Source organism: Panthera tigris, chromosome C2 (assembly GCF_018350195.1).
Source record: "Panthera tigris isolate Pti1 chromosome C2, P.tigris_Pti1_mat1.1, whole genome shotgun sequence".
NCBI classification, from domain to species: Eukaryota; Metazoa; Chordata; class Mammalia; order Carnivora; family Felidae; genus Panthera; species Panthera tigris.
The window spans coordinates 130,771,989-130,791,918 of record NC_056668.1 but is presented as its reverse complement, the minus strand read 5'-3'; the positions used below and the strand labels follow the sequence as shown (position 1 = coordinate 130,791,918).

At 34.7% G+C, this 19,930-nt stretch overlaps 1 protein-coding gene across 5 annotated transcripts in view; it reads right to left on the bottom strand.

Moving 5' to 3' along the window:
* Window positions 1–19,930, bottom strand: part of PIK3R4 (phosphoinositide-3-kinase regulatory subunit 4) — a 199,451-nt gene that overhangs the window by 34,546 nt on the left and 144,975 nt on the right. For all 5 annotated transcript variants that reach the window (XM_042998257.1, XM_042998259.1, XM_042998258.1 and 2 more), the window contains 3 exons: window positions 15,188–15,361; window positions 11,174–11,319; window positions 8,521–8,724 (listed from right to left, as the gene is read on the bottom strand). In XM_042998257.1, coding sequence (XP_042854191.1) covers window positions 8,521–8,724; window positions 11,174–11,319; window positions 15,188–15,361 — 524 coding nt within the window. The remainder of the gene's footprint in view (window positions 1–8,520; window positions 8,725–11,173; window positions 11,320–15,187; window positions 15,362–19,930) is intronic.

Here is a 19,930-nt window from a genome sequence, read left to right as displayed (position 1 = left end):
GAAATGGATACATGCTGGCTGACCTGCAAATGCAAGCAACACACCCTAGGGAAATAGTATAATTAAAGTCAGACTGCCTACGTACATTCAAGCTCGATTACTTACTGTATGTGTAACCTTGGGCAAGTTACCCAATTTCTCTAAACGTCTACTGATTCCAGAAAATGAAGATAATGAAGTAATTATTAGCACCCATCTTACAATTTGGGGGGAGGGGCTACTTTGAAGTTGTAGTTAAGTTATTCTACTCAAGGCACTTAGAATACTTGAAACTGACAGCCAATTAATACTAAATATTTAATTTCAATAATTCAATGTGAAATATTCTGATAAACAAAATAGTTCTGCATTTTTTTCTTTACTTTCAAACCATCCACAGAATCCTCTATAATGTTTTTATAATGCCAATGGAAAAAAAAATTAATAAAATAGCAATTCCCCTGAGGCTTTAATTAGAATCCTACTGGAGCTTAAAAGAATATTCACAACCCACAGTCACAATAGGACACAAACAAACCCTAGAAAATTAGAAAGCTAAGAAAAAATAAAATGAAATTGCATTAAAGTATAATAATCATAGAGGGATCTCTAACTGAATTTTTTCCAACACTGGCCTGAAATTCTTCATTTATTTTTACTTCTCCTCCTAAAATTTGCTTAGCATAGACAATTTCATAGCTGTAGTAAGAGTTCTATTCTTTCTGTTAGACTACATCTTAGTTCACAAGAGAGAGGTCTCAGTTCTAGCCCACAAAATGAGGGTCATCATAAGAACCATAAAAAGGGATGAAGTATTAACATATGCCATATAACATGGAGCAATCTTGAAAATATTTTGCTAAGTGAAAGTAACCAGACATAAACGTGCCACATATTGTATATATTCCATTTACAGGAAATATCCAAAATAGACAAATTCCTAGAAACAGAAAGTAGATTTAGTGGTTGCAAGGGGCTGGAGAGAGAAGTAAACAGGGAATAATTGCTAATGGGCATGGGGTTTCTTTCCAGGATGATGAAAATGTGAATTATTTTCTGTGCGAATTTTCTCAATTAAAAAAAGCTAGAAATGCACCATGGGGAAAACAAAGTTGTTTTTTAAAACAGTAATACAATCATATTACAGTTTCCAGACTCCCATATGACACACACCAAATCAGAGCACTGCAAACAATCATCCCTAAACAGGAAGGATTTAGATTAAACTCTCAAGAATTAGGAGTAATTTCAAGACAAGATTATAAGTCAGGATTTTTCTTTCAGTATTTGGTATAAATACCTAAAGGACATTATAAGAAAGGAAAACTGAAGGACAAATCATTTATGAATCTAAATGCAAAAATACTCAATGTATCAGCAAACAAAATCCAGACTATAAAAAAATTTTACAGAATATTTATATTACTTTATATTACCTATATATTATATATTTACACTTATGTGTTTTTATAATAAAAATCTACTTAATACATTAAAAACAGAAAACTGGAACAGACCAACTACTAGAAATAAAATTGAATAGGTAATCAAAACACTCCCAACAAACAAAAGTCTAGGACCAGATGGCTTCACAGATGAATTCTACCAAACAGTTAAAGAAGAGTTAATATCTATTCTTCTCAAACTATTCCAAAAACCAGAAGAGAAAGGAAAACTTTCACATTGAGTCTATGGGGCCATTAATGGCCTGATACCAAAACCAAACAAAGACACCACAAAAAAAGAAAACTACAGACCAAAATCTCTGACATAGATACAGTATTTCTCAACAAACATGAGCAAACTGATTTCAACAATACATTTAAAAAAATCATCCACCACAATCAAGGGACATTTATTCCAGGGATGCAATGGTGGTTCAAGATTTGCAAATCTTGGAGAATTAACAAAATGAAGAATAAAAAATTATATGATCAATAAACACAGAAAAAGCATTTGATACAACATCCATTCATTATAAAAAAAACTCTCAACAAAATGGTTTAGAGAGAACATACCTCAATATAATAAAGGCCTTATATGAAAAACCCACAGGTAACATCATACTCAATGGTGAAAAACTGAGCGCTTTTCTGCTAAGATCCACTAAGACAAAGATGTCCACTCATACCACTTTCATTCACCATAATAATGAAAGTCTGAGCTGCAGCAATTGGACATGAAAAAGAAATAAAAGGCATCCAAATTGGTAAGGAATAAGTAAAACTGTCACTATTTGCAGATGATATCATACTGCATTAAAAAAAACCCTAATGACTCCACCAAAACACTATTAGTACCGATAAATGAGCTCAGTAAGTTGCAGAATACAAAATAAATACACAGAAATCTGTTGCATTTCTATACACTAATAATAGAGCAGCAGAAAAAGAACTTAAGAAAACAAATTCCATTTACAATGGACCAGAAAGAATAAAATGCCTAGGTATAAACTGAAGCAAGGAGATGAAAAACCTGTATTCTGAAAACTATACATTGATGAATTAAATGGGAAATTCAATTTAATCAAAACCCAATTCAATTAAAGAAAATGACACAAATGGGAAGACATACTGTGTTCATGAATTGAAAGAATTAATATTGTTAAAATGTCCATACTACCCAAACCAACCTATAGATTCAATGCAATCCCTATCAAAATACCAACAGGTTTCACAGCACTACAACAAACAATACTAAAATTTGTATGGTATCACCAAAGACCCCAAATAGCCAAAGTAATCCTGAGAAAAAAGAAAAAAAGCTGGAGCTGTCACAATTGAGGAATTCAAGATATACTATAAAGCTGCAGTAGGGGTGCCTGGGTGACTCACTTGGTTAACCATCTGACTTCGGCTCAGGTCATGATCTCACAGCTTGTGAGTTTGAGCCCCATGTCAGGCTCTCTGCTGACAGCTCAGAGCCTGGAGCCTACTTCAGGTTCTGTGTCTCCCTCTCTTTGCCCCTCCCCCACTCATGCTGTGTGTGTGTGTGTGTGTGTGTGTGTGTGTGTGTGTGTGTGTGTGTCTTTCTCAAAAATAAACATTAAGAAAGTTTTTTTTAAATAATAAGTAAAGCTGCAGTAATCAAAACATTATGACACTGGCACCAAAAAAAGACACATACATCAATGAAACAAAATAAAGAACACAGAAATAAACCCATACTCATATGGTCAATTCATCTATGACAAGGAGGCAAGAACATACAATGGGAAAAGCCAGTCTCTTCAATAAATGATGCTGGAAAAACTGGACAATTACATCCAAAAGAATACACCTGACCACTTCCTTACAGAATACACAAAAATAAACTCAAAATGAAGACCTAAATGTGAGACCTGGAACCATAAAATTCCTAGAAAACATAGGCAATAATTTCTTTGACATGGGCCACAGAAACATATTTCTAGATATGTCTTCTCAAGCAAGGGAAACAAAAGCAGACATAAACTACTGAGACTACCCAAAATTAAAAGCTTTTGCAGAGCAAATGAAGGCATCAACAAAGCCATCAATAACCAAAAAAGACAACCTAATGAATGGGAAAAAACATTTTTGCTACTGCACAGCAAAAGAAACCATCAACAAAACAAAAAAGACCACCTAACGAGTGGGAGAAAATATTTGCAAATGATATATCCATTAAGGGGTTAGTATCTAAAATATATAGGGGCTCCTGGCTGGCTCAGTCAGTGGAGCACGTGACTCTTGATCTTGGGTTTTGAGTTCGAGCCCCACATTGGGTATAGAGATTACTTAAAAATAAAATCTTGGGCACCTGGGTGACTCCATTTGTTAAGCATCTGACTTCAGCTCAGGTCATGATCTTGCAGTTCGTGAATTCGAGCCCCGCGGCGTTACAGCTCGAAGCCTGGAGCTTCCTTCAGATTGTGTCTCCCACGCTCTCTGCCCATTCCCTACTCACACTCTGTCTCTTTCTCTCTCTCAAAAAGAAATAGACATTAAAAAATAAATAAATAAAACATTTCAAAAATAAAGAAAAGAAAAAAAAAGAACTTGCGTAACTCAACATCAAAAAAAAAAAAATAATAATCCAATTAAAAAATAGGCAGAGGTCAGGGCACCTGGGTGGCTCAGTCAGTTAAGCGTCCAACTTCAGCTCAAGTCATAATCTAATGGTTTCTGAGTTCGAGCCCCAAGTTGAGCTCTGTACTGATAGCTCAGAGCTTGGAGCCTGCTTCAGATTCTGTGCCTCCCTCTCTCTCTGCCCCTTTCCAGCTCACACTCAGTCTGTCTGTCTCTCTGGCCAACAGACATGTGAAAAAATGCTCAAGATCACTCGTCATCAGGGAAATGCAAATGAAAATCACTGAGATATCCCCTTACACCAATTGGAATGACTAAAATCAAAAGGACAAGAAATAATAAGTGTTGACAAGGATATGGAGAAAAGGGGACCCTCATTCACTGTTGGGTGGGAATGCAAACTGGTGCAGCCACTGTGGAAAACAGTATGGAGGTTCCTCAAAAAATTTAAAAAAAATAGAGCTACCCATATGATCCAGTAATTCCACTACTGGGTATTTACCCAAAGAATATAAAACACTAATTTGAAAAGATATGTGCACTCCTATGTGTATTGCAGCATTATTTACAAAAGCCAAAACTTGGAAAACAGCCCAAGTGTCCACTGATAGATGAATAGATAAAGATGTAAGATATATAGGGAATATTACTCAGCCATTAAAAAGAATGAAATCTTGCCATTTGCAACAACATGACTAGATTTAGAGTATAATGCTAAAAAAGGAGAAAGACATATCCTGTATGATTTCACTCGTGTGTGGAATTTAAGAAACAAAACAAATGAACAAAGGAAAAAAAAGAGACAAACCAAAAACATACTCTTAACTATAGAAAACTGATAGTTACCAGAGGGGAGGTGGGGGTGGGGGTGGGGGAATGAGTGAAACAGGTAAAGGAAATTAAGAGTACACTTATCTTGAGCAGTGGATAATGTACAGAATTGTTGAATAACTATATTGTACACCTGAAATTAATATAACACTGTAAACTATACCGGATTTAAAACTTTTTTAAAAAACAAGGCTTAAAAGGATCAAACTGATTCCAAATAAGTTAACTGTACAACAGAACAATCCAACACTGTATCAAGAAATTCAGCACTCTGACAACATAAAATTCACAACAGAAAAAGAAACTGGGTGGCTGGGGATCAGAGATTGGAGGAAAACTTACATTTTATTATGTATCTTCCAATATCTTTTTAATTTTACACCTTGTGTCTATACTACCAGTCAAAAAGTATTCAAATAAAAATCTTTTAAAAATCAAAAATGTTTAGTATTTGCCATTTTTTAAAGGAGTGAAATCAGAATATTCTTTTTTTTTTTTAAAGAGGATTGATTTTTTTTTTTTCATATTTATTTATTTTGGGCAGAGTGCAAGTGGGGAGGGGCAGAGAGAAGGGGACAGAGGATCTGTAGCAGGCTCTGCGCTAACAGACTGACAGCAGCAAGCCTGATGTGGGGCTCAAACTCACGAACTGTGAGATCATGACCTGAGCCGAAGTCTGATGCTCAAGTAACTGAGCCACCCAGGTGCCCCAGAAATCAGAATATTCTTATTCTGTATTAGCGGGTGATCAAATGGATACAAATAAAACAGACAGTTCTTGTGAATGAGATTCCAAAACAGCCCTGCCATGTATCACCTCCAGAAGGTAAATCCTATTAAAAATCTGGAGTTTAGGCAGATTTTAACTACCATATATTTCAAAACTGTACTTTAAAAGTCTATTTTCCATGGGGCGCCTGGGTGGCTCAGTCAATTAAACATCTGACTTCAGCTCAGGTCATGATCTCACGGTTCGTGAGTTCGAGCCCCGCATTAGGCTCTCCACTGACAGTGCAGAGTCTGCTTGGGATTCTCTCTCTCCCCATCCTCACTTCCCCTCCCCCACTCGTGCTCTCTCTCTCAAATAAACAAACTCAAAATTTTTTTTTAATTAAAAATTAAAAAAATAAAAGTCTATTATCCAGAACCCTGAACATATCTTCCCATAGAAACAATGCCAGGCTGGTCTAGAAAAGTCTATTTTACCCATGATGCATCTCAAGTATAGTCCTATACAAAAAGCACCGTAAAACCCCAAGGGGGGAAAAATTGTAGGCGTATTCAGAATTTGCATTTGCAGAGGCTAAAAGCATCCTTCCCTCTGTATCCCTGACATTAGGAATAGGGACTCAGTTCCCACCTCCAAAGCCTCCCCCTGACTCCAAGCCTCTGCAAATAATGCCAAGAAAGGTAGCACAGGGACCAAAAAGAAGCGAAGCAGATAAAAGGCGTGCAAGGGGCTGGAGGAGATGAACTGCACATGGAATCTTCCTACGTCCATAAAAACCTCAAACAAGTCTCTCAGTCTTAGCTCCCTGTCCTTTATTTTGAGGCCAGATGGCATGTTGAAGGAGGAAGGGATTTGGAGTTAGACTGGCTTAGGTTCAAATGTCAGCTTTAAGCTGAATGAACTGTGTGAGCATAGGCAACTTAACTATCCTCTTTGGGCTGCAGTTTCCTTAACTATAAAATAGGGAATAACATCTGTTGTTCAAGGTTGTTATAAGATCAGTCACAAAATACGGAAAGCACCAACTGCAGTGGTAGATTTGTTGAAGGTCCTGAAAAAATGGAGCCTGGTATTGTTCTGCTGTTACTTCTTCTGAGGACCTCAGAGACTCTGGCTTGCTCTCCCCTCTACTAGTAGCACCTGTCCCTTGAAACAAAGTACTACTAACCCTTAGGAGTCTCCTAAAACTGTTAGTAACAGAAAAAACATAAAACAGAGGAAAACATGTTCCTCCTTCCCTACTGATACAAATGTGGGTACAAGTGACAGACAAATGAATACATCAAGCACTAATATTCAGAGGAATACAAATCAGTGAGTTTAGTGACTTCATCATGGTACCCAAAAATGAGGGCTGGCACTCTGGAAGCAGCAATGGTAGAAGGGTTTAGGAGAACAGGAAGCAGAAGGTAAAAAGGCTACGGAAACTGCTCCTTCCCTCTCCCTCCTCTCACCCATGGCAGTGGCAAAACCTATACCCACAGCAAGATGAAAAGCAAGAACGAGGGGCTAGAGAGGCTCCATGAAGTAACCAATGACTTAGTGTGAAATTTTAGTACAGAAGCTTTTAATTTAATACACAGAATTTGTAGGAGAGAGAGTACAAAGAATCACACCATCCAAACCCAAAGAAACATCTAAATTGGGGTGGTTTTTACTGCATGCTGAAGTCTTTTTGATAAGGATTACTAACTCAAGAGAAACAATAGAAAACTGCGATTCAATATCCAATTTTCCATAAACTGCTTTCTAAAATATTTAATACATCTAATGTATGAGACAAGGTTAAAAGAAGACCCAAAGAAAAAGCTCTTTAGTAATTCAAGTCATATCAAATTAGGTCTTCTAAAATGTAGGAAATAGAACCACTGGCCTGGAAGGGGCATTCAGAGGCAGCTCCCGCCTCCAGGCAAATTGAGACCTAAAAGAACCAAAATGGTTATTGACCAGGCTCCCTAGGAGATGGGATATTCAATATCCCATAGGAGATGGGACAATTCAATATTCAATCACCTAAAGCAACATATGAGCCTGAAACAGTACTGGACACTCAGTGACTAGTACAATACAAGAAAGGATTTATATCTTCAAATTGGTCTAATTCTCTCTGCAACTGAAGCATTTTCTCATCTTCTTGTTAGACAAGACATGACTGACAAGTATTCTCTTAACCAAAATGTCCTGCACACTTAAAGACCATCATTAAAGTTATCTCTCAGTATTTGCTTTAAGGCTCATGGAACATTTATTCATAAATTGTATTCTTTATTTCCAGCCATTTTCATTTCTATCTTGACTTCTCTAAGTTCCATATATCCCTCTTAAAACAGGACACTGAATCTGGACTATTTCTAAAGAGGCCTTACTAATTCCAAGGATAATAAAAAGATTACTTATTAGTTTTGACATCACCTGTTAAATGATACAAATTCATAGGCTTTTAATATACAACAGAAACTGGTTTATTCAATCTAAGATGCATTATAAATCCCAATCATTTCTGATGTTTGCATGTAGTGAGAACTCTTTACATTTGAACTAAAATAAACCAATATCTTTCTGTGGTGCATCTGTGCTTTGCAATGTTTCCTCTAATTGAATTTTTTTTTTTTTTTTTGGTGAAATATGGAACTGAATCAAGAATATTACTCAAATTTAAGGTTATATCTACTTTCTCCATTATTTACATAAACAATAATCACAAAAGAAACTTAACAGGTCTCCCATGATTCCTTACTTAGCTCAAACTAATGCCTTATCATCATCCTAGCATCTCCAATATGCCAAAGCAAATGTATATATTTGCCAGGTTTTATTCATTTTTTTATGATGTGACTTAATCAACCAAAAAAAATTTAATAGCTAAATGGATGCTTGAATGTTCTTAGCGAATTTGTGTTTAAATGTAAGATTTCAGAAAGGTGATACAACCTGTGAGAGCAATTTCTTCAGAAGCTGTGCTATGGCAGGATCCTCCGGTGGGGGGCAGTCAGGAAGAGACCCATTTCGCTTCTTTTGGCGCATGTGAAGATGTCTGAACAAGCTAGTAATATCTTTAGACCTCAAAGCATAATCAAATATAGAACGACTTACTGGATCTTTTAAAACACTGAGTAGAACAAGTTTCCTTTCAATCTATATTAGAAAAATAAAAAGAATCAACCAAAGATACAACATACATTACAGTTATTTTTATATTCAGTAAATACAACCTGTGTTAACATAGGTATTTATTTTCTAAGAAAATGGGAGATACCAACATTTGCGATTTTGCTTAGAAGAAAAAAGAATACTAATGACCTTTAAGAGCTAAGGTTTTTCTTTTCATTGTTAGCATTTGAGTATACATCTGTGCCTTTCATATTGGAAGAATAACAATATATACCCAGGATGGAAAAATTTAGAAAATGACAAAGAGCCTTTTTTCTGGATGCCAAATGTGATGACCTCCTAGATCAAAAAAGTACCCATGGCTCACAGGTCTAACAGCCAACAGGTACTGACCAAGAAAAGAAGCTCAATCATCACAGGGGTGCCCATCAGTCATTAGGTTTCTCAGTAGCTTCAACCACTTCTAAAAAATATTACTCTCTCCACAGAGCTCATAAAATCCTTCCTTTTATTATCCCCAAGGACACCCTCCTTGTCAACACATATATAATAAAAAGGATGAGCATACTAACAGTAACCAAGAGGACTTTCTTTGGACCTATTTAACTACCTGGTAAACTAGCCAGGCGAAACCAGCATAAAATGGTATCTTTTGTCTAACTCAAATTGTAGAAAGGTAAGATTTATGAAGCATATGTATCATTAGCCTCTCAACTCCTAATCCTGGTCTCTCAGAAAATAAAACCATATATATTTTTTTTATTATGAAATATGAAATATATATTTTTTCCTGAGAAAACAAAGAGAGTGATGCAGATTTCTTAAAAAACACTTAATGTCAAATTTATTTTTTAGTGTCAGATTATAATAAACCACCACTAAGTTATTACAAACGCAAGTAATTTTTAATTCCCAAGGATACTTTCTCCACACTGTTTTATAAGAGTTTAATAAACAAACTTCTAAATTTTTTATCTTAGAGAAAGCGAGCACAAGCAGGGAGAGAGGGGCAGAGGGAGAATCTTAAGCAGGCTCCACACTCAGAGCAGAGCCTAAGGCAGGGCTTGAACCCTGGGATCATGACCTGAGCTAAAAACCAAGAGTAGAACACTCAAATGACTGAGCCACCCAGGTGCCCCTCACAAACTTCTAAACAGAATAACTAGTTAAAAGTAGTAAGACTCTCTAGACCTGATTTCCAAGGGAACTTCAATAAATTTTAAAAGAAAGGGGTGTCATGCTCAGCATGGAGCCTGCTTAAGATTCTCCCTCTCCCTCTTCCTCTGCTCCTCCCCCTCCCCTACTCCCATGTGTGCTCTCTGTTAGGAAGGAAGGAAGGAAGGAAGGAAGGAAGGAAGGAAGGAAGGAAGGAAGGAAGATGGATGGGGTGCCTGGCTCGCTCAGTTGGAAGAGATGCAACTCTCGATCCTGGAGTCGAGTTCAAGCCCCACATTGGGTGTGGAGATTACTTAAACTTAAAAAAATAAAAGAAATAAAAAAGGCATATTTTCTAGTAATATTACCTTATATATGTATATAAATTGCTGAGATAAAAATTAGAAATTCTACAAACTATGAAATAAAAGAATGATGACCCTCAGAAACGGATAAATCTATGAGGAAAAGGACAGAAGGCACAGCCAAGCCTCCTCATCTCCAGAAGATATCCAATGTCATTTTCTCCAACCAAAGGAAGGTACATTGGAACATAAAAGTACTAGGAGCCAGAAGCACATGAATTTGAAAAAGGGAAACACAGTTTTACTAAAAAATTGGGTATTTCACAGTATTTTAACAAACAGAATCATATCTCAACAGTTCACTCAATTTAGATAGATATGTATTTTGATAATGAGCTTTCCAGGAAGATGAAGGGTATAACAAGCTGGGTAAAAAACTGCCTTATACAAACCAAATACCCAAAGTTTATCATCAAGTGCTATACTGGGAAGGGAGTGGGGGAGACAAGTCATTAGATTAAAAAAAAAAAAAAAAAGATTAAATAAGATTTTAAAAGATTAGATTTTTTAAAAAAAGAAAAAGAACAGAGAAGAAATCAGAACCAGTTAGTGGTCCAAAAAACCAAACATCCGTAAAAGGCTTTTTCCAATTTATTATACATGCTGAGTTTGGCTGAAATCAGTTATATTTTTTACAATAAAAGCAGAGGTCCATCAATATATGTTTCCACTGCATTTCCCGTTAACAGTAGATGTTTTACAACACTGCACATAAGAAAATAAAGTATGAACTAGTAGGTGCTATATTATGCATAACATGATGGATAACATAAGTCTCTTGAACTTTTCTCACCTTTAGTACTGTTTGTTCCAATAACATCAACTTACAGGAACGTGAAAATGCTGTAGCCCAATTTAAATCTTTGTAAATTTAAATAAAAATAGGACTCTCTAAACCTTTTTTTAAGGGGTGCAGTTTGGAGAGGATTGACTCCAAGTTGGAACAAGCATACCTGTATTATTGGTTGAGTAATATACGGGTTAAGGTAAGGCATCAGTTTGCAGTATACATCAGCTGTACTTATTTGATGAGCCACCACTGTGATAAATCCTACGGCACCATAGCGTATCCACAAATTGGGATGACACAGAAATGGGGCTAATAAGGAAAAGAAAAAGGTATGGATTTAAACCATGCTCATAAATTTTAGGATAAACAAATTTTCACCTTATAACACAACTAATAAAGGGATTATACCACAATGTTACTTTACTATCAGCTGCTTTCACATACTCAATTATCCTAAGGCATAAACTCAACTCAACATACTGATATTATAATATTCCCTATCATAAATATCGGCATTAATACCATAAAAGAATATAAACAGTACTACTCTGACATTCTTTTTAATGAAAAGGTTTGATCAAGTCTAATATATCTTTCATAAATTCATTCACAAGGCATTATGAGTAGAAACTAAAGGCAGAAAACATGATGCCCATCCTTAAAGAGATTAAAATATACGATTAAACCAGAGAAGTAAATGAATGTTTTCACCCCTTTTATTTTAACTATATTGTGTATTACACCTGAATATCAATGACTTCAACTAATCAAAGATTTTGAATAAAATTCAAACTTTTAAACACATGATTTAGATAAAACTTCTAGGCGCGCCTGGGTGGCTCAGTCAGTTGAGCGTCCGACTTTGGCTCAGGTCATGATCTCACAGCTCATGAGTTCAAGCCCCGCGTTGGGTTTTGTGCTGACAGCTCAGAGCCTGGAGCCTGCCTCAGATCCTGTGTCTCCCTCTCTCTGCCCCTAACCCACTCGCATTCTGTCTCTGTCTCTCTCAAAAATAAATAAACATTAAAAAAAAATTTAAAAAAATAAAACTTCTAAAAGCAAAAAAATATACATACACATAAAGAGGCACATATTTGTTCTGAGTATGCAGAAGCATCAGCATTGAGAGGATATTAGTTTGTAAGAAATTTAGGGTAACAGAGAAATAACACTGTCACATGCTAATATTACTTATAGAAAAGGGGAAAGGAGAAAAAAATTTGTTCAAAGTATGTTTCCAAAGTTCTATTTCCAATTCTTTTAATTACACGTGAAGGAGGTTAGATAATTTCATAAGCACCATGCAGCCTCTGATACATCCAACAAAGAGGGGTTGGTAGTTTCCCTTTGACAACAGGCAAAATGAGGACTGGAAAAGCATTGAAAAACCTCCAAAAAGTAGCTAAACTCAAAATGACTTGGCAGGAGTTAGGCATGAGCTTGAATTATTGGTCCTAATTCTTTACATTACCTCTATTACTGTGCTCATGGTATACAAAGGGTACTTCTCTGCCTCTTGCTTTTAGTTCGGTCTTATTAACCTGCTCTGGCCAATGAGATATTACCAGATACAACATAATAGAGGCTCGAAATGTGCTACACAGCTAAGCTTGCTGTCTCATGCTTCTGCCATCACCCAGAACATAACCTGGAAAACTGCTCCCTATCTAACATGGGCACCAGAATGAGGCAGATGGATTACTGTCACCCCAATCTGGAGATACAAAGCCTAGAGCAGAGCCACCCATACAGCCCACAGATGCATGACAGTTGACATTACTGGAAGCATTTACTGAGATTCTGTGGTTGATTGCTGTATAGCATCACTGTGTCACTAAGTAGCTAACTGATACAAAGAACCTAAAATATTCAAGAGGATTTCCTATAAAACAGTGTACTTGATCTTTTCTCTATTCCAATACATTCCAATTATCTGGGGACAAGCACAAGGGAAGGGAGTATTGATAATATCTAAGTGGGAAGAATATAGTTTTTTCAAAAACCATCAAAGAAATCATGATGCCCTCGTCACCACCATCATTCCCTTTAAGATTCACCACAACAGACTACGTATAAAAACAGAACAGAGAGATGTGTATGATTTATCATACTTTAGGTGTTTCTAAAATTCTAAAAACTGTTTTTTCTTTGAAATAGTTCAAAATGCCAACCAATGATTGCCTACTTGATTCTTCTCAGCAAGGCTTTTTTTGCCCCCCAACAGATAGTACCAAATTCATTTCCAGTTCTAAGGCAGTTCTCCATCCAAGAAGTTGTACCATATTGGGTTTATTCTATACCTAAAGACAATCATTTATTTTGATGCTAAACTAAAGACACAGAGTGTCCCATTTGTTCATCCTATGATCAATGACAAGAAACAGCAGAACCCAGAAAAATCTCTGAAAAATATGACAGGTAAAATACTGTATGATGATTTTTTTAAAAGTTGACAGACATCCATTTTTCAGAAAAATAAAATGCTACTTATAAAGTCTCAAAAATAGTTTCCAAGTAATTAGGTAACAGAAGAAATGTATTATATGAAATTAGAACATACAAGTACATATTTATACACAGAGAATATTCATTAAAATAAGGAAGTTCAAAGTCAAAAGCCAGAAAAACTTGACCCATAAAGGTTATACCACTTTCACAGGAGAAAAAAGAAAACACTGATGTGAGAATTCAGGAAATGAAAATAAGCAGGAAAATATTCCACACAGCAAGATATGCATGTTAAGACAATACATTTTCTACTTAATATTATTATGGAAACACTGCTTTCTATATCTGCCTTATACTACATGGCACTCTATAGCTTAACATTTCAATGTAATAGAGATTCTCATCATGATTGTGGTGCCAATACTCAACAATTTCTATTAAATTTATAATTATTTTTACAATAATCATCAAAAATTCAAGCCAAATTAGGGTTAAAAACTAAAAGAACAGTAATTATAGATATTAGAGTGTAAAGTAAGAAACCTACATATACTTAAATTTGTCACAATTTTTTTTAAAAAGCTACAGTCATGCCTTTATATTTTCCAGAAATTTTATGCATTTCTACTAGCTACTACCTATCGTCTCAACAGTCAAAATAAATACTAACTCCTTTGTCTTTTTTTCTGAGGATTGCCTTAAGAATAACCTATAACCGACCAATTTTGGCTTTCTATTGATTTTCCTTAGCAAAACATTCAACAGCAATTAAACATTTTATCCAAAAAAGGCAATTTTCCAAGATTCCATGTCCTCTTAGGACAGAGATATTACACTGCTTACTTTCTTAAAATGCGATAAGGAGACTAAAAGTTCCAAATATTCTTAATTTTAGTACGTATGATGTTTATTTGTTTACCCTTATTCTGAATTTTAAGTTGAGGGAAACAGATAAATGCTATAAAAAACCAAACATTAATTCTTTTCATTGGTTAATAAAATTATACAGTGGGGTGCCTAGGTGGCTCAGTTAGTTAAGCATCTGACATTGGCTCAGATCATGATCTCATGATTTGTGAGTTCGTGCCCTGCTTCTGGTGAGCTCGAGACCCACTTCAGGTTAGCTCGTGCTCTGTTCCAAGTGAACCCTACGTGTCTCTCTCTCTCTCTCCCTCTCTCTGCCCCCTCTTGCTCTCTGCCCTCACTCACTTGTGCCATCTCTCATAAATAAATGAATGAATAAATAAATAAAATTATTAACAGTAGTAACTTGAACACTATGAATTCTTAACTGGCAATCAGTGCAATGAGAGATGTCCTAGACAATCCTGTACATTCAATTTCAACTTAACTAGTGGTCAAGTGTTCAAAAAATAAGTTGACTCTTCAGAGCAGTTAAGGACTTTATCTACATCATGTTAAACAAAACAAAACAAAAAATTTGTTTTTCAAGTTAAATACTTAACTACAGATAAAAACAAAGAGATATTTCCCAAGATGGGCTAGAAGACCAAATGATCCTGTTTGTTTGCCTGCCTGTTTCTAACATATATGGGAAGCATGCATGCATAAACATGCAAACACAAGTGCTCATGCACACGCACACACACATGCCAATAAAATTGAAAATCTGACTCTATATTTCCTAGAACTTTTACAATGCTCTATCACTTATTTCTCTTAAAACATCCTAATTTTCTCCTTCTAATTTTGGGAAACAGACACTTACCAATATCACTGGCAAATTCATAGACATGGGGTTTTTGTAGTAGCCCTAACTGGCACATACAGGTAAGGGCATTAAGAGCTTTAACAATAACAAATTCCTCAGCATCACTAAGACCTTGTTGTAACAGGGGTTTGAGAATTGAGGAGCTTTGCCAACCAACATAGGCAGCAACACCTGAAAAAGAGAAGCAACATTACATGATTATTCTACATCTGATGGTGTAGAATACTATTAAGTTAAATACCATTAAGTTAAACAATAAAACTAATCAAAACCCAAATACATTGAGCAACAATCCAGAAGAGCACATCGTACGTCCTACTCAGCACAATAAATGAAAAAGATCCACACGAAAGCAAATCACCAAGAAATGCTGGAACACCAAGGGAAAAAAAAAGATCTTATGAACTTACAGAAAGACAAACGCGTCCCCTAAAAAGGAAGGAGAAACAATGAAAACGATCTTCATGAAACAGTATTTAACAACAGAAGCTAGAACACAACAGAGCAAGACCTCCAAAGTTATGAAATAAATTTTACACTTAAACTGCCAGTAAAATAAGAGAACAAAAATAAGTTATTTTGCAACATGCAAGGAATACCCAGGTTAACTTCCCATGCAACCCTTCCTAAGAAAGTTTCTTGAGGATGTACTTCAGCAAAATAAAGAAAATGCAGAATATACAAAATGGCAGATAGAACCTAGGAATTCAAGGGGAAAAACCGATAATTGCTAGCAAGGATTCAGAAACCAATCAGCCAAATTAGAACTAAAAGCCAATACATTTCAAAAATGTTATCAAAAAGAAAAATGGAATAGGACTGCCTGGGTGGCTCATTCAGTTAAGTGTCTGACTGTTGATACTAGCTCAGGTGATGATCTCATTTATGGTTTGTGGAATCAAGCCCTGTATCAGGCTCCATGCTAGCAGCACGGAGTCTGCTTGGGATTCTTTCTCTCCCCACCCCGCCCCTCCCCCACATGCTCTCTCTCTCTCTCTCAAACAAACATTAAAAAGAAATTTTAAAAATAGAAGAATGGAATAGATTACAAGCAACAGATAAAATTGGTAAGAAAGAAGTTTGATATTATAGACAAAGTGAAGAAGTATTACTTCTCTCAAAAAGGAAAACAAAGGAATCTGAAACTCCAGCACAAAAAATTCTTCAAGAAATCATGGTGTAAATAAAAAGTAAATTAAAATGTATAATGTCCTTAATAATCTGAAGACATAAAGGAAAATCTATTGATGACACTGTAAACATTCTCAAGTGATAAAGGAGTTGTGGCATTGGAACTATGGGAAAGCAAATATAAATATAGTACATTACTTGGCTCTAAAGTCAAAATTTACATATTTATAATCATGTAAATTTAGCTTTGAATTTTCAGAATCAGTCTGTACAAAGCAGAAGACTTTATTCTGACTACAGAAGAAAATGTAAATATTATCAACTGTAACACTATATTTGTTAGTTGAACTGTCAACTAATAACTGGTTGAAATATCCAACCAACAAAGAAAAGGAGAGACAGAAAGAAAGGGGCACTCATCTCCTTATAGTCCAAATGGGAAGAAGATCAGTAAGAAGTAGGTTTAATTATTTAAAGTTATAAAAATAGCACACGAAAAACTAAAGCACTGAAAATAGTGATCTACATCTCAAAAACAGAGGGGAAGAGGGATCAGGGCATGATATGAGTTAAATCTTCATGCGGCACAGAAAAAAATCAAGAGACAAAGTCTAAAGTCAAGAATTCTTTTCTATTTTTTTAATGTCAAAAATTCTTAAAAGCAGTATAAAAATATTAGATACAGCAATCAACAATGTGAAGATATCAAACCAAAAATAAAATCCAGAGTAGATCCCTCTGGAAAATGCAACTATTGTTTTTCATACATTACTTTACAGATTTTAAATAATTTACAAAAACCTATTTCTCCTATAATTGAAAAAGTAATTATAGAAATTTTTTCTTGGGGTGCCAGGGTGGCTCACTCAGTTTAGGGTCCAACTCTGGATTTTGGCTCAGGTCAGGATCTCATGGTTCGTGAGTTTGGGCTCCACGTTAGGTTCCATGCTGACAGCACAGATCCTACTTGGGGCTGTCTTTCTCTCTCTCAAAAAATAAATAAGATTTTAAAAAAAACTTTAAAAGCTATTTTTTCTTTAATAAAAGGAAAAATACTACCTAAAATTCCAGTGAGTTATATTTAGGAACTTTATAAACTGAAATGTATAATAAGCCAAAATAACTCAAAATATTTTGAAAATTAAGACTGACATCTTGAGAACTTATCCTACCAGATACTAAAGTTGTTTATAAATATAATTAAAATAAGTATAACATTATTAAATTAAACAATTAAATTATAAATAGGATATAATTAAGATATAAGTGTATGATATTGAGTACAGAAATGAGAAATCAAGGGAATAGAATACCCAGAAAACTAAAACTAAAAGACATAAGCGTGCAACAGTTGATAATATAAGCTTCATAAATCAATAGGAAAGAAATGAAATGTTTAATAAATAGTGTCAGGAAAACTGATTATTTATCTGAGGAAAATTAGATTTCACCTCATACCACAGACCAAAATAAAGATCAATTAAACTGTTAAGTGTGAAAAATAAAGCATTATAAAAAAAGATGTGCAGCCAACAGATTATTAACCTAACAAGTTACTTGGGAAAAGTATTTGCCAATGATTAAAAGTTAATGTTTTTAATATACATCTATGAAAGGTTCAAAAACATCGACAAGAAAGGCATAAAGCCATCAAGGAAAATAAATGAGCCAAAATAAATAAAAAATTAATAGAAGTACAAATGAGTAATCAACATGAGAAAATTTTTCACCTCCACTGATAAGCAAAGAAATAGATATCAAAACAAGTTATTTTAACATACCAATAGGCAAAGATTAACTAAAGCTTATTCCATGCTGAAGGGTATGTAGTATGGTCAAACAATGCTGACCAGAATGGAAAATGACGTAACTTTTTTTGAAAAGCTTATTAAAATGTATCAAGAGTTTAAAAAATGTATTCATATTCTTTAACCCATTAATTAATATATGTGCTGCCGAAGCGAGCACAATTTAACCCATTAATTAAAATTTCAGACTTCTATCCTGAGAAAATAAATCAGAAGTAAATATTTACGTAAAATATTATCTATATATGATGGGAAAAAATGAAAATAATTTAAATATCCAAAAGCAATAAACTTTGGTAAAACAATATGATGGAATATTTTAATCTATTAAATTATGGTTTAAAAAAATTTTAATGACATGAGAAAATGCTTAGAATATATGTTACCAGAAAAAGAATTAAGAAATAGTAAGAGTAAAAAGTAATAGAATATATACATAGTACTTATGTGCCCAGTACAATTATATGTTAATTCATTTTATCTTCACGACACATAGGTACTATTACTATTCCCATTTTACAAATAGGAAAAGTAAGGCAAAAAAGAGACTAAATGATTTCCCCCAAGAACCACAACTAATAAATGACAAAGACAGAATATGAACCCCACAGGCTGGCTCCAAAGTGCCTAATCTTACCAGGTACACAACAGTGCCTCATTACATACATAACAAAATGGCAAAAATGGGATGGAAACAGAAAAAAAAAAAAAAAAAAAAAACCCTACAGGAATAAAACACCAAAACATAAACAGAGGTCATAATGGGTTGTAATATTAGAAGTGATTTGTTTCCTTCTTGGCTTCTGTATTTTCCAAATTTTCTATAGAAAGCATGTATTACTTTTATAAAATAAAAATTATTTTAAAATAAAAAAATAACATAAAGGCATGACTCAAAGCACATATGAATTGATCAACAGATGGCAGTTCTAAGCACCATCTTTTCCAGAAAGAAAAGAAATAAAAATAAGACGAAAGAAGAAGGCAAGAAAGAAAGATTTGAGAAGCCAAGTATAGTAGGAACAGTTAGATGAATCCAAGATGCAAGACTGAGATGAATCTATGAATACAAAACAGTAGAAAAAACCATTAACAAAACAAAACGACAACCTACTGCATGGGAAAAAATATCTGCAAATGATATATCAGGTAAGAGGTTAGTATCCAAAATATATAAAGAACTTACACAACTCAACACCAAAAAGACAAACTATCCAATTACAAAACAGGCAGAGGACCTGAAGAGACATTTTACCAAAGAAGACATACAGATGGCCAACAGATACATGAAAAGACGTTCAACATCACTAAGCATCAGGGAAATTCAAACCAAAACCACAATGAGCTCTCACCTTACACCTGTCAAAATGGTCAGAATCAAAAAGACAAGAAAACAACAAGTATTGGTAAGGATGTGAAAAAAAAGGAATCCTTGTGCACTGTTGGTGGAAATGTAAATTGGTGCAGCCACTGCAGAACCCAGTATAGAGGTTTTTTAAAAAATTAAAAAGAGAAATACTATATGATCCAGTAATTCCACTACTGGGTAGTTACCTAAAGAAACTAAAAACACTAACTTGAAAAGATATATGCATCCCTGTCTTTATTGCAGCATTATTTACAACAGCCAAGATATGGAAGCAACCCAAGTGTCTGTCAATAGATAAACAGATAAAGGGTGGTGTGTGTGTGTGTGTGTGTGTGTGTATGTATGTATGTGTACAAATATATGTGTGTATATATATATATATATATATATATACATGTAAATATATATGTGTGTGTGTATATATATAAGGCA